Source organism: Entelurus aequoreus, linkage group LG22 (genome assembly GCF_033978785.1).
Source record: "Entelurus aequoreus isolate RoL-2023_Sb linkage group LG22, RoL_Eaeq_v1.1, whole genome shotgun sequence".
In the NCBI taxonomy this organism is placed as follows: domain Eukaryota; kingdom Metazoa; phylum Chordata; class Actinopteri; order Syngnathiformes; family Syngnathidae; genus Entelurus; species Entelurus aequoreus.
In genome coordinates, this window is record NC_084752.1 from 5,056,063 (window position 1) to 5,070,377 (window position 14,315).

The 14,315-nt window shown below is 38.3% G+C and overlaps 1 protein-coding gene across 6 annotated transcripts in view; it reads right to left on the minus strand.

The window, feature by feature from the left end:
• inpp4b (inositol polyphosphate-4-phosphatase type II B) overlaps positions 1 to 14,315 on the minus strand; it is a 489,649-nt gene that overhangs the window by 333,692 nt on the left and 141,642 nt on the right. For 5 of the 6 annotated variants that reach the window (XM_062032293.1, XM_062032295.1, XM_062032296.1 and 2 more), the window contains exon 3: positions 3,274 to 3,392. In XM_062032293.1, the coding sequence (XP_061888277.1) occupies positions 3,274 to 3,392 (119 nt within the window). Of the gene's footprint in view, positions 1 to 3,273; positions 3,393 to 14,315 lie in introns of those variants that run through there. The other variant, XM_062032297.1, reaches the window with a different exon arrangement.

Sequence of the window (14,315 nt, forward strand, 5' to 3'; positions counted from 1 at the left end):
AACTACTTAGATGACCATAGTAACTAATTAGATGACCATAGTAACTAATTAGATGACCATAGTAACTACTTAGATGACCATAGTAACTAATTAGATGACCATAGTAACTAATGAGATGACCATAGTAACTAATGAGATGACCATAGTAACTAATTAGATGACCATAGTAACTGGTATATCATCCATAAGCGCAGATTCCAAGCATTGAAATTAGGGATGTCCGATAATGGCTTTTTGCCGATATCCGATATTCCGATATTGACCAAACCCTTAATTACTGATACCGATATCAACCGATACCGATATATACAGTCGTGGAATTGACACATTATTATGCCTAATTTGGACAACCAGGTATGGTGAAGATAAGGTCCTTTTTAAAAAAAAAAATAATAATATAATAAAATAAGATAAATAAATGAAAAACATTTTCTTGAATAAAAAAGAAAGTAAAACAATATAAAAACAGTTACATAGAAACTAGTAATTAATGAAAATTAGTAAATTTAACTGTTAAAGGTTAGTACTATTAGTGGACCAGCAGCACGCACAATCATGTGTGCTTACGGACTGTATCCCTTGCAGACTGTATTGATATATATTGATATTAGGGATGTCCGATAATGGCTTTTTGCCGATATCCGATATTCCGATATTGTCCAACTCTTTAATTACCGATACCGATATATACAGTCGTGGAATTAACACATTATTATGCCTAATTTGGACAACCAGGTATGGTGAAGATAAGGTACTTTTTAAAAAAATTAGTAAAATAAGATAAATAAATTAAAAACATTTTCTTGAATAAAAAAGAAAGTACAACAATATAAAAACAGTTACATAGAAACTAGTAATGAATGAAAATGAGTAAAATTAACTGTTAAAGGTTAGTACTATTAGTAAAATAAAACAAATTTAAAATAAAAAAAACCGATACCGAATAATTAAAAAACCGATACCGATCATTTCCGATATTACATTTTAAAGCATTTATCGGCCGATAAAATCGAAATATGTAAATATGAAAAATGGGTTCCAACCGCCACAAAAATCCATATTTTAGTGAAGGTTTTGACACTTTGAACACGATACAAAGTGATATACATTACTGGATATCAGACGGACATAACATCAAGGTCCATCCATCCATCTATTTACTACCGCTTGTCCCATTCGGGGTCGCGGGGGGTGCTGGAGCCTATCTCAGCTGCATTCGGGCGGAAGGCGGGGTACACCCTGGACAAGTCGCCACCTCATCACAGGTCCAACACAGACAGACAACATTCACACACTAGGGACCATTTTTAGTGTTGCCAATCAACCTATCCCCAGGTGCATGTCTTTGGAGGTGGGAGGGGCCTATCCCCAGGTGCATGTCTTTGGAGGTGGGAGGGGCCTATCCCCAGGTGCATGTCTTTGGAGGTGGGAGGGGCCTATCCCCAGGTGCATGTCTTTGGAGGTGGGAGGAAGCCGGAATACCCGGAGGGAACCCACGCAGTCACGGGGAGAACATGCAAACTCCACACAGAAAGATCCCGAGCGCAGGATCGAACCCGGGACCTTCGTATTGTGAGGCAGACGCACTAACCCCTCTGCCACCGTGCTGCCCTAACATCAAGGTGACGGATCAAACGTATTTCTAATAACGAGCAAGACTAACAAGAACAACACCTGAACTGTCCTGTATGCACTGCTCTGCCAACACACAGAAGTCCCTTTGTTGCCCTCACAAACAATCAGAAATCACCAAAAATCCTTGATTGTATTATATTTTCCCACCTTTGAGCAAAATGGAACACCTTAGAAGTTGCTAGTTTTGGCCGTGGTTTTGCTCAAAGAAGATAAAAAACAATAATGTCACCTTGACGGTGTTCGGGTCAGTGTTTGTGATGACAGCCTTATATAACAACAGCGTTAGTAACACGAGTAATCTAATTACTTTTAGGTCCGTTACAACGCCGTTAACGATAGCTCGACGTAACGTGGCACGCTACTTTGGATGTGGTTTTACGGCGACAAGACGGCGGTCATCAGTGCAGCCAGTTCAATGCAGGAAATATCTTTTTACAAGAGAGCAACAAGCAGTATCGCACTAAAATGAACGTGATATCAAACAGGAAGAGGCACCATCACGCTGTGACACAAAATTTGCACACGTGCACAATGGGAATATTGGAAAAAAATCAATGATTGAAGTGACAAACTTGCCATCCAAACAATACACCGTTTGTTGACAAGAAGATACGACAGCCATCCAAGCGCATTTAATCTCTTTATTAACGCAATCCGGTGAAAAGATTAAAACGAGCTGGCGTCAAACTGCCGCTGCTAACGCTAACAAACACAAGCTCCGTCACTAGGCAACAGGCCCCGCCTTTTAAAGGCACAGACTCCACACACTGTGCCCTCATATTAAACATCTCTCAAATGCAAATGCTAGCTAATTGAAGTAATGTGTAAATTACTTTTCCTAGTAATGAATGACATTTATTAAAGAGTAATTATGTCGGTAATTCAATTACTTTTTTTGGTAGAGTAACATGTTTTCAAAATAAATGTTCAGAACACTCCACAGGACACCTCCGTCCGGACAGGCTAACCTCCCCCAACCTCCGAGGACAAAGCTACGAACAACAGGAGACCCGGCTTTATGCTCCGCCGCTCCCACTCTGTGGAACGCTCTCCCTGGCCACCTGAGGGCACCACAAACTGTGGATGCTTTTAAAAAAGGCTTAAAAACCCTTCTTTTTAAAAAAGCATTTTTTTTAAGACACATGCAAACTAGTTTTAGCTATTTGGCTGTTCTAGTTTTTTTTTTAAATTAATTTTTTAATTATCTTTTTATTTATTTTTTTAATTAATTAATTTGTTTTTTAATACACTGTAGCACTTAAGTGTAAAGTGCTTTTTACAAATAAAATCTATTATTATTATTATTAACACTGGTTAGGATGTACCGGATGCAGAGAGTGAGAGTGGACGAGAATGTGTGCTCAACAAATACGCCAAGTTAACTTTCAGTTTCGATCACCAAAACGGTAGGGCAAATTGGACAAAAACATAGGAGGAGAGCAACCATTTTAGAGAAGGCTCTGGACGTTATTCGCCCCGGTCCTCTCTACAGAGCTTGTATTGCTATTTTTTAGCACTTCTTTTTTGTAGAATAACTTGTTCATCTTTAATTCTTGCCACGTCTCTTTATTCAAAGGACCTCAGAATAAAATAATCTGGGAGGACTTTTCCCTGTAGAACAGTTTGTGAGTTCCTTACCTCCACCATCTCTGTGCAGGCGCTAAAGACCAGCTGATGCTTGCGAGGGTCCACCACGGACACCTGGACCACTGCGTTGGGCTTCCCACCCGGGTCAGACGACACAAGGTCCTTGCACGCTGCAGATGGGGGGGAGGGGAAGGAGGGTGACAATCAATAAACAAGACGTGGAGATCTCACATTACACAACAACACTTTTGTTCTGCTCCAAAAAGCAGACATTTTACAGCCTTTTTTATCCAATGTTGACCAAGTACAGTCGAATCTGTTCATAGATAGATAATTGCTTTGTAGATGTCGCAAACAGCGGGAGGCAGTGTGCAGGTAAAAAGGTATCTAATGCTTAAACCAAAAATAAACAAAAGGTGAGTGCCCTTAAGAAAAGGCATTGACGCTTAGGTAAGGCTATGCAGAACGAAACTAAAACTGAACTGGCTAAAAAGTAAACAAAAACCGAATGCTGGAGGACAGCAAAGACTTACTGTGGAGCAAAGACGGCGTTCACAATGTACATCCGAACATGACATGACAATCAATGTCCCCACAAAGGAGGATAAAAACAACTGAAATATTCTTGATTGTTAAAACAAAGTAGATGCGGGAAATATCGCTCAAAGGAAGGAAGACATAAAACTGCTACAGGAAAATACCACAAAAAAGAAAAAGCCACCAAAATAAGAGCGCAAGACAAGAAATAAAACACTACACAGGAAAATTTGCAATCCGGTAATTACAGTCTGAAAATGATGTGTTGTTGAGTGGTAAGCAGGGTAACCGTGTAATACTCTTCCATATCAGTAGGCGGCAGCAGGTAGCTAATTGCTTTGTAGATGTCGGAAACAGCGGGAGGCAGTGTGCAGGTAAAAAGGTGTCAAATGCTTAAACCAAAAATAAACAAAAGGTGAGTGCCCCTAAGAAAAGGTATTATTCTCTGTAAGTTAATCTATATTTATTTATTCTTTTTATGTTAATGAGGATACAATGTTATGCAGAGGTGTACTTACAACAATTTTATTGACAAATGATACTATCTAGTGAGGAGGGCGGCAAGATGTTTTCTCCTTCCTAGGGGGTCCGTAACAGACAATAATTGAGTAGCTCTGCATTAACGCATGTTAATGTATCACATTAATCATTCATTAACACAGATTAATCATGCGCAATAATCTTTATCTTTACTTTTACCTTAACTGCGGAAAAGCTTGAAGTGCATTTAATCATGCTTAATCAAAAGCCTTTTTTTTTTTTTTTTCTCTTTGCTATTTGGGCTTATTGGACCCTAATTAGAATAAAAACTAAGAATCCTCTTTTGATATGATGTACTTAGTCCATAAGTACACAAATGTGTAGTTCATGTTTAGTGACATGCTAATTCTTATTTTTACACTTTTTTTTCCCAAATTCCATTGTATGTTATACTCTTCTGACACCACCAGATGGCAGTATAAGTGTCCACATAAGCAGCCATAAGACCCCAATTCAGTAGTGTACACAATTTTGGAAATAAGAGCTAAAAGGTGCTGTCCACGCATGTGGCCACTAAGCCTTTAGAGCGGTGGTTCTTAACCTGGGTTCGATCAAACCCTAGGGGTTCGGTGAGTCGGGCTCAGGGGTTCGGCGGAGGTCGAGACACACCCGACTCATCGTGTAAATAAAAACTTCTCCCTATCGCCGTATTACGGATACGACAACAGCAGAAGTCAGACTGGTTTGCAGGTGTGTAATTTGTTGTGAGTTTATGCACTGTGTTGGTTGTGTTGTTTGAACAAGGTGATGTTCATGCACGGCTCATTTTGTGCACCAGTAAAAAAAACATGGTAACACTTTAGTATGGGGAACATATTCACCATTAATTAGTTGCTTATTAACATGCAAATTAGTAACATATTGGCTCTTAACTAGTCATTGTTAAGTACTTATTAATGCCTTATTTGGCATGGCCTTATTATAACCCTAAACCTCTAACCCTGGCCCTAACCCTCTAACCCTAACCAAATAACTCTAAATTAAGTCTTTGTTACTTAGAATATGTTCCCCGTACTAAAGTGTTACCAAAAACTAGAGATGTCCGATAATATCGGCCTGCCGATATTATCGGCCGATATATGCGTTAAAATGTAATATCGGAAATTATCGGTATCGGTTTTTTATTATCGGTATCGTTTTTTTGTTTGTTTTTTTTTATTTTATTTTTATTTTTTTAATTAAATCAACATAGAAAACACAAGATACACTTACAATTACTGCACCAACCCAAAAAAACTCCCTCCCCCATTTATACTCATTCACACAAAAGGGTTGTTTCTTTCTGTTATTAATATTGTGGTTCCTACATTATATATCAATATATATCAATACAGTCTGCAAGGGATACAGTCCGTAAGCACACATGATTGTGCGTGCTGCTGCTCCACTAATAGTACTAACCTTTAACACTTAATTTTACTCATTTTCATTCATTACTAGTTTCTATGTAACTGTTTTTATATTGTTGTACTTTCTTTTTTATTCAAGAAAATTTTTTCAATTTATTTATCTTATTTTACTAATTTTTTTAAAAAGTACCTTATCTTCACCATACCTGGTTGTCCAAATTAGGCATAATAATGTGTTGATTCCACGACTGCATATATCGGTTGATATCGGTATCGGTTGATATCGGTATCGGTAATTAAAGAGTTGGACAATATCGGAATATCGGATATCGGCAAAAAGCCATTATCGGACATCCCTACCAAAAACATAACTTTGTCTTGAATTGGAAAAAAAAAACATTTTATTTTTCACTAAAGAAGGGTCTGGTGAATGCGCATATAAAACTGGTGGTGTTCGGTACCTCCAACAAGGTTAAGAACCACTGCTCTGTAGGTTAAAAATAATTGTTTGACATCAGTTGTGAACACTGTCTTTATATTGTCTTTAATACAAACCCTTTAAAAGCGGTCGACGTCGACTTAAGCGGGCACTTTCAAATAAGAACCCTGCGGATCGGGACTTGATGAGTTAAAAACCCTGGCAGTCGGCGGACTTTTGCTCAGTGTGACCCAAGGAAATTGTCGGCAAAATCAGCCTGCACGTTTGCTTGAGGTTTCTTACCTAATGAGATGGATGCTCTTATATATTCAAATCTTTTCTGCGTTTGCTATCACGGCTCTGCAGGCAACCTCTGCCCTAAGCTGGAAGTATCGTCTGCACGGTTTGATGTGGTCTCTCGCTCTGAATGCAAACACGGCGGATTGTTGCAGAAACATATGGAATTATGTTGCAGAGTCTGCTTTGAAACGAAGGCTGGGAGGGAGGGAGGGAGGGAGGGAGTGGATTATAGGTTCTTGCTGCTAAGGTCAGGTTTTAGACGTGGCCACTTCTCGCACAAGGCATATAAAGTCCTTGGCCACCACTAGAAGGGTTTGTAGACCAACACTTAAGAACTCAAATGTCTGTCATTGAAGTGTAGACCTCTGCGAAGGTCCATTAGGTAACAAGATTTCAATTTGTTTGTTAGCTACTTCCTGTTTTGCTGCTAGATGGCCGGCAGAATTTACACGCTTATCAAATTGCATTGAAATGAGATATGGGACTAAAACGATTACTTTGCGCATGATTACATTTTATAGATGGAAAACGCATAAGAAAACAAACAAAAAAACAAGACAGCTGTTTTCAGCGGATAGATCAGAGGTCCATGGACGTCCCATTGGGGTTGTGAGTTTTTCCTTGCCCTTATGTGGGCTCTGTACCGAGGATGTCGTTGTGGCTTGTGCAGCCCTTTGAGACACTTGTGATTTAGGGCTATATAAATAAAGATTGATTGAATGATTGATCTTTTAGTCGAATAGAAATATATATATATATTTGGTCGAATAGAAATAAATAAATATATATATATATATATATATATATATATATATATATATATATATATATATATATATATATATATATATATATATATATATATATATATATATATATATATATATATATATATATATATATATATATATATACATATACACACACACTACCGTTCAAAAGTTTGGGGTCACCCAAACAATTTTGTGGAATAGCCTTCATTTCTAAGAACAAGAATAGACTGTCGAGTTTCAGATGAAAGTTCTCTTTTTCTGGCCATTTTGAGCGTTTAATTGACCCCACAAATGTGATGCTCCAGAAACTCAATCTGCTCAAAGGAAGGTCAGTTTTGTAGCTTCTGTAACGAGCTAAACTGTTTTCAGATGTGTGAACATGATTGCACAAGGGTTTTCTAATCATCAATTAGCCTTCTGAGCCAATGAGCAAACACATTGTACCATTAGAACACTGGAGTGATAGTTGCTGGAAATGGGCCTCTATACACCTATGTAGATATTGCACCAAAAAGCAGACATTTGCAGCTAGAATAGTCATTTACCACATTAGCAATGTATAGAGTGTATTTCTTTCAAGTTAAGACTAGTTTAAAGTTATCTTCATTGAAAAGTACAGTGCTTTTCCTTCAAAAATAAGGACATTTCCATGTGACCCCAAACTTTTGAACGGTAGTGTGTATATATATATATATATATATATATATATATATATATATATATATATATATATATATATATATATATATATATATATATATATATATATATATATATATATAAAACCAAAATTTTTCTCCAGTACCACTGCTGACCTCTGAGGGGTTACGGACCCCAGTTGAAGATCAATCAATTAATCAATGTTTATTTATATAGCCCTAAATCACAAGTGTCTCAAAGGGCTGCACAAGCCACAACGACATCCGGAACTGTGGACCAGCTCTATACTCTCGGCAGGGTCCTTGAGGGTGCATGGGAGTTTGCCCAACCAGTCTACATGTGTTTTGTGGACTTGGAGAAGGCATTCGACCGTGTCCCTCGGGAGGTCCTGAGGGGAGTGCTCAGAGAGTATGGGGTATCGAACTGTCTGATTGTGGCGGTCCGCTCCCTGTATGATCAGTGTCAGAGCTTGGTCCGCATTGCCGGCAGTAAGTCGGACACGTTTCCAGTGAGGGTTGGACTCCGCCAAGGCTGCCCTTTGTCACCCATTCTGTTCATAACTTTTATGGACAGAATTTCTAGGCGAAGTCAAGGCGTTGAGGGGATCCGGTTTGGTGGCTGCAGGATTAGGTCTCTGCTTTTTGCAGATGATGTGGTCCTGATGGCTTCATCTGGCCAGGATCTGCAGCTCTCACTGGATCGGTTCGCAGCTGAGTGTGAAGCGCCCGGGATGAGAATCAGCACCTCCAAGTCCGAGTCCATGGTTCTCGCCCGGAAAAGGGTGGAGTGCCATCTCCGGGTATGAGATGAGACCCTGCCCCAAGTGGAGGAGTTCAAGTACCTCGGAGTCTTGTTCACGAGTGAGGGAAGAGTGGATCGTGAGATTGACAGGTGGATCGGTGCGGCGTCTTCAGTAATGCGGACGCTGTATCGATCCGTTGTGGTGAAGAAGGAGCTGAGCCGGAAGGCAAAGCTCTCAATTTACCGGTCAGTCTACGTTCCCATCCTCACCTATGGTCATGAGCTTTGGGTTATGACCGAAAGGACAAGATCACGGGTACAAGCGGCCGGAATGAGTTTCCTCCGCCGGGTGGCGGGGCTCTCCCTTAGAGATAGGGTGAGAAGCTCTGTCATCCGGGAGGAACTCAGAGTAAAGCCGCTGCTCCTCCACATGGAGAGGAGCCAGATGAGTTGGTTCGGGCATCTGGTCAAGATGCCAGATGAGGTGTTTAGGGCACGTCCAACCGGTAGGAGGCCACAGGGAAGACCCAGGACACGTTGGGAAGACTATGTCTCCCAGCTGGCCTGGGAACGCCTCGGGATCCCCCGGGAAGAGCTGGACGAAGTGGCTGGGGAGAGGAAAGTCTGGGTTTCCCTGCTTAGGCTGCTGCCCCCGCGACCTGACCTTGGACAAGCGGAATTAGATGGATGGATGGATATATATATACATACATATACACATATACATACAGTATATAAACATATGCATACATATATACATATTAGTGTTGTAAAGATATTAATATTTTGGTACTAGTAGTAAAACATTTTCAGTACTTTTCTAAATAAAGTGGACCACAAAAAAATTGCATTATTGGCTTTATTTTAACAAAAAATCTTAGGGTACATTAAACATATGTTTGTTATTGCAGTTAAGTCCTTAAATAAAATAGTGAACATTGTGTCACTTCTTTCTGTGGCAGCATAGGAGAAAGTTGTACATGTAAACCAGGGGTCACCAACGCGGTGCCCGCGGGCACCAGGTAGCCCGTAAGGACCAGATGAGTAGCCCGCTGGCCTGTTCTAAAAATAGCTCAAATAGCAGCACTTACCAGTGAGCTGCCTCTATTTTTTAAATTGTATTTATTTACTAGCAAGCTGGTCTCGCTTTGCCCGACATTTTTAATTCTAAGAGAGACAAAACTCAAATAGAATTTGAAAATCCAAGAAAATATTTTAAAGACTTGGTCTTCACTTGTTTAAATAAATGCATTAATTTTTTTACTTTGCTTCTTATAACTTTCAGAAAAACAATTTTAGAGAAAAAATACAACCTTAAAAATGATTTTAGGATTTTTAAACACATATACCTTTTTACATTTTAAATTCCTTCCTCTTCTTTCCTGACAATTTAAATCAATGTTCAAGTAATTTTTTTTTTTTATTATTGTAAAGAATAATAAATACATTTTAATTTAATTCTTCATTTTAGCGTCTGTTTTTTCGACGAAGGATATTTGTGAAATATTTCTTCAATCTTATCATGATTAAAATTCAAAAAAATTATTCTGGCAAATCTAGAAAATCTGTAGAATCAAATTTAAATCTTATTTCAAAGTCTTTTGAATTTCTTTTAACATTTTTGTTCTGGGAAATCTAGAAAAAATAATGATTTGTCTTTGTTAGAAATATAGCTTGGTCCAATTTGTTATATATTCTAACAAAGTGCAGATTGGATTTTAACCTATTTAAAACATGTCATCAAAATTCTAAAATTAATCTTAATCAGGAAAAATGACTAATGATGTTCCATAAATTATTTTTTAAATTTTTTCAAAAAGATTCAAATTAGCTAGTTTTTCTCGTCTTTTTTTCGGTTGAATTTTGAATTTTAAAGAGTCGAAATTGAAGATAAACTATGTTTCAAAATTTAATTGTCTTTTTTTTTCGTGTTTTCTCCTCTTTTAAACCGTTCAATTAAGTGTAAATATCATTAATTATTAATAATAACATAGAGTTAAAGGTAAATTGAGCAAATTGGCTATTTCTGGCAATTTATTTAAGTGCGTATCAAACTGGTAGCCCTTCGCATTAATCACTACCCAAGAAGTAGCTCTTGCTTTCAAAAAGGTTGGTGACCCCTGATGTAAACAAACGGTGAGTTCAAGGATCGCTGAAATTAGTAGGACAAAACGCCAAATACTCTCCTCAGTGAAGCATGTGTAACATAAACAGTGGGATTTCTAAAAATTACAAAGGTTTGTGTCAGGTTTGTTCTACAGAAACCATATAAAAACAAAAAATCCATAGGCTTTATTTATTTTCTATTTCGCACATTTTGAACGTTTTTTTTGTTGTATCATTTTTATGTCTGTTAAGAAAAGGTTGTTATTTACTTTATTTTATTCCTACATTCTTTGGCCTGTAAGGCACATATAGGACGGGCTGGTGCAGATAGGCTGCCAACTGCGGGCCATCTTCCCCGCCCGGCTGCACTTAAAGACCCGTCACTGCGATGAGACTCGGCCTCTCCTGACTGGGGACACGACACTCCGGGTGACACGGCGAGGTCGGCGCCATTACGACGCGAGCTGGGCCGGGGCGAGGGGAAGGGGGGAAAAGGCGAGGGCGACGGAGGGAAACGAGGAGGGGGTCCCGCTGAGGGTACTAGTACAGCTGGAGGAAGGGAGGAGGGGTTTTCTTGTAACTCGAGAAAAAGAGTCCGAGCGACACGAGACTCTTGATATTCAACATGTCAGCTATGACAGATAATTTACATTCAAATGGTTTTCACCATTGGAGTGTAAACCTTGGACATACAGAATTATCTGAGAGTATGTGCTGTAGAAAAATACTGTTCATATTTGCATGTTTCTGCATCAATCACTCTTTGGTTTGGTCCTTAAAAAAATACACAGTTTTTGTGTTTTGGTCACTGACTTTTTTGCAGTTTTCACTTAAAAGAAACACATAAATGTGATTTTTTTTTTTTTTTTTTTTACACCAAAACCATCATTTTAAAAATAAATCAGGAAAAGTAATGGAGAGGGGAAAAATTTTTTTACACAAAGTACGTTTAGTTTTATATATGGGACATTTTGATAGTTTATTAACTTTTAATGGTGTAATTTCCATAGACAAAAAAAAAAAATCCGCTGTTTTTGTGTTTCTCGCATTTTGGTTGTCATGTAACACAAAACCAGACTTTTTAGCAGTTTGCACTTTTAAAAAAAAGCCATCCATCCATCCATTTTCTACCGTTTGCTTGTCTCTCTCGGGGTCGCGGGGGACGGCGGAAAGGGACTGGAGCCTATCCCAGCTGTACATCGCAAGGCCAACAGACAGATAGACGACCGTTCACACTCACGTTCTTTTAATATGTTTTTTTAACGCCAAAATGATTATAATTTTAAAAAGTAATAAAAAATCAACATTAAAATAGGCTTCTTTCTTTTGAGTTTCACTTGGATCGCTAAACTGAAGAGCACCAGAGGAGCACATTTTGCAGCACTCCATGCATTTTTGCTCTTTATTTAGGCCAGGGGTCGGCAACCCAAAATGTTGAAAGAGCCATATTGGAGCAAAAAAAAATAAAAAATTCTGTCAGGAGACGCCAAAAATTTAAAGCCTTATATATCAACTTTAATGTTGTCATTTCCATAGGCATCCCACAAAATCCACTATTTTTGTTTTTCTCGCATTATGGTTGTCATGTAACACAAAACCAGACTTTTTATCAGTTCGCACTTTAAAAAAAGCCATCCATCCATCATTTTCTACCGTTTACTTGTCTCTCTCGGGGTCGCGGGGGACGGCGGGAAGGGACTGGAGCCTATCCTAGCTGTACATCGCAAGGCCAACATAGACAGATAGACGACCGTTCACACTCACCTTCCTTTAATATGTTTTTTTAACGGCAAAATTATTATAATTTTAAAAAGTAATAAAAAATCAACATTAAAATAGGCTTCTTTCTTATAAGTTTTACTTGGATCGCTAAACTGAAGAGCACCAGAGGAGCACATTTTGCAGCACTCCGTGCATTTTTTCTCTTTATTTAGGCCAGGGGTTGGCAACCCAAAATGTTGAAAGAGCCATATTGGACCAAAAAAAAATAAAAAATTCTGTCTGGAGACGCAAACAATTGAAAGCCTTATACATCAACTTTAATGGTGTCATTTCCATAGGCTTCCAAAAAAAATCCGCTGTTTTTGTGTTTCTCGCATTTTGGTTGTCATGTAACACAAAAACAGACTTTTTAGCAGTTCGCACTTAAAAAAAAGCCATCCATCCATCCATTTTCTACCGTTTGCTTGTCTCTCTCGGGGTCGCGGGGGACGGCGGAAAGGGACTGGAGCCTATCCCAGCTGTACATCGCAAAGCCAACATAGACAGATAGACGACCGTTCACACTCACGTTCCTTTAATATGTTTTTTTTAACGCCAAAATGATTATAATTTTAAAAAGTCATACAAAAATCAACATTAAAATAGGCTTCTTTCTTATACGTTTTACCTGGATCGCTAAACTGAAGAGCACCAGAGGAGCACATTTTGCTCCACCCAAGCAGCACTCCATGCATTTTGGCTCTTTATTTAGGCCAGGGGTCGGCAACCCAAAATGTTGAAAGAGCCATATTGGACCAAAAATACCCCAAAAAAAATCTGTCTGGAGCCACAAAAAATTAAAAGCCTTACATAAGTGTTATAATGAAGGCAACACATGATGTAAGTGTTTATATTAGCTGTATTAGCCTACTATCAAAATTACTTTAAAAGCCTTATATAAGTTTTATAATGAAGGCAACACATGATGAAAGTGTCTATAATAGCCTACTATGAAAATTAATACGGGTCACAGGCTGACGGAAGTCTTTGTTGACATGTAATATTTATTCTACACATTTTAACAATATTGGAAAACATTAGTAAAACGGAGGCTTCTCACAGGATGAGATAACTCCGGGAAATGACTGGCTTCAAATGGCCAAAGGTATTGATGTGTGTGTCCAAGTTAAAGGAAACGACAGGATGTCTTCTTCTAATGGATGTAATACAATCTTTGCAAGCTGGCTAACATTTGCTGTGGTCTGGAACAACATGGCACACAAACAAAGCAGCCAATATTACATACAGATAATAATGTCATGAGACATGCAAATATAGCATATAAGTAAAGGAAATTAAATGAGCTCAAATATACCTACAAATGCGGCATATTGATGCAATATGTACCGTATTTTTCGGAGTATGAGTCGCTCCGGAGTATAAGTCGCACCGGCCGAAAACGCATAAGAAAGAAGGAAAAGAACATAAGTCGCACTGGAGTATAAGTCGCATTTTTTGGGGGAAATGTATTTGATAAAAGCCAACACCAAGAATAGACATTTGAAAGGCAATTTGAAATAAATAAAGAATAGTGAACAACAGGCTGAATAAGTGTACGTTATATGAGGCATAAATAACCAACTGGTATGTTAACGTAACATATTATGGTAAGAGTCATTCAAATAACTATAACATATAGAACATGCTATACGTTTACCAAACAATCTGTCACTCCTAATCGCTAAATCCCATGAAATCTTATACGTCTATTCTCTTACCTGAATGAGATAAATAATATTATTTGATATTTTACGGCAGGGGTCACCAACCTTTTTGAAACCAAGAGCTACTTCTTGGGTACTGATTAATGCGAAGGGCTACCATTTTGATACACACTTTTGATACACACAATTTGCTCAATTTACCTTTAACTCTATGTAAAAATTAATGATATTTATCTTTGTGGGG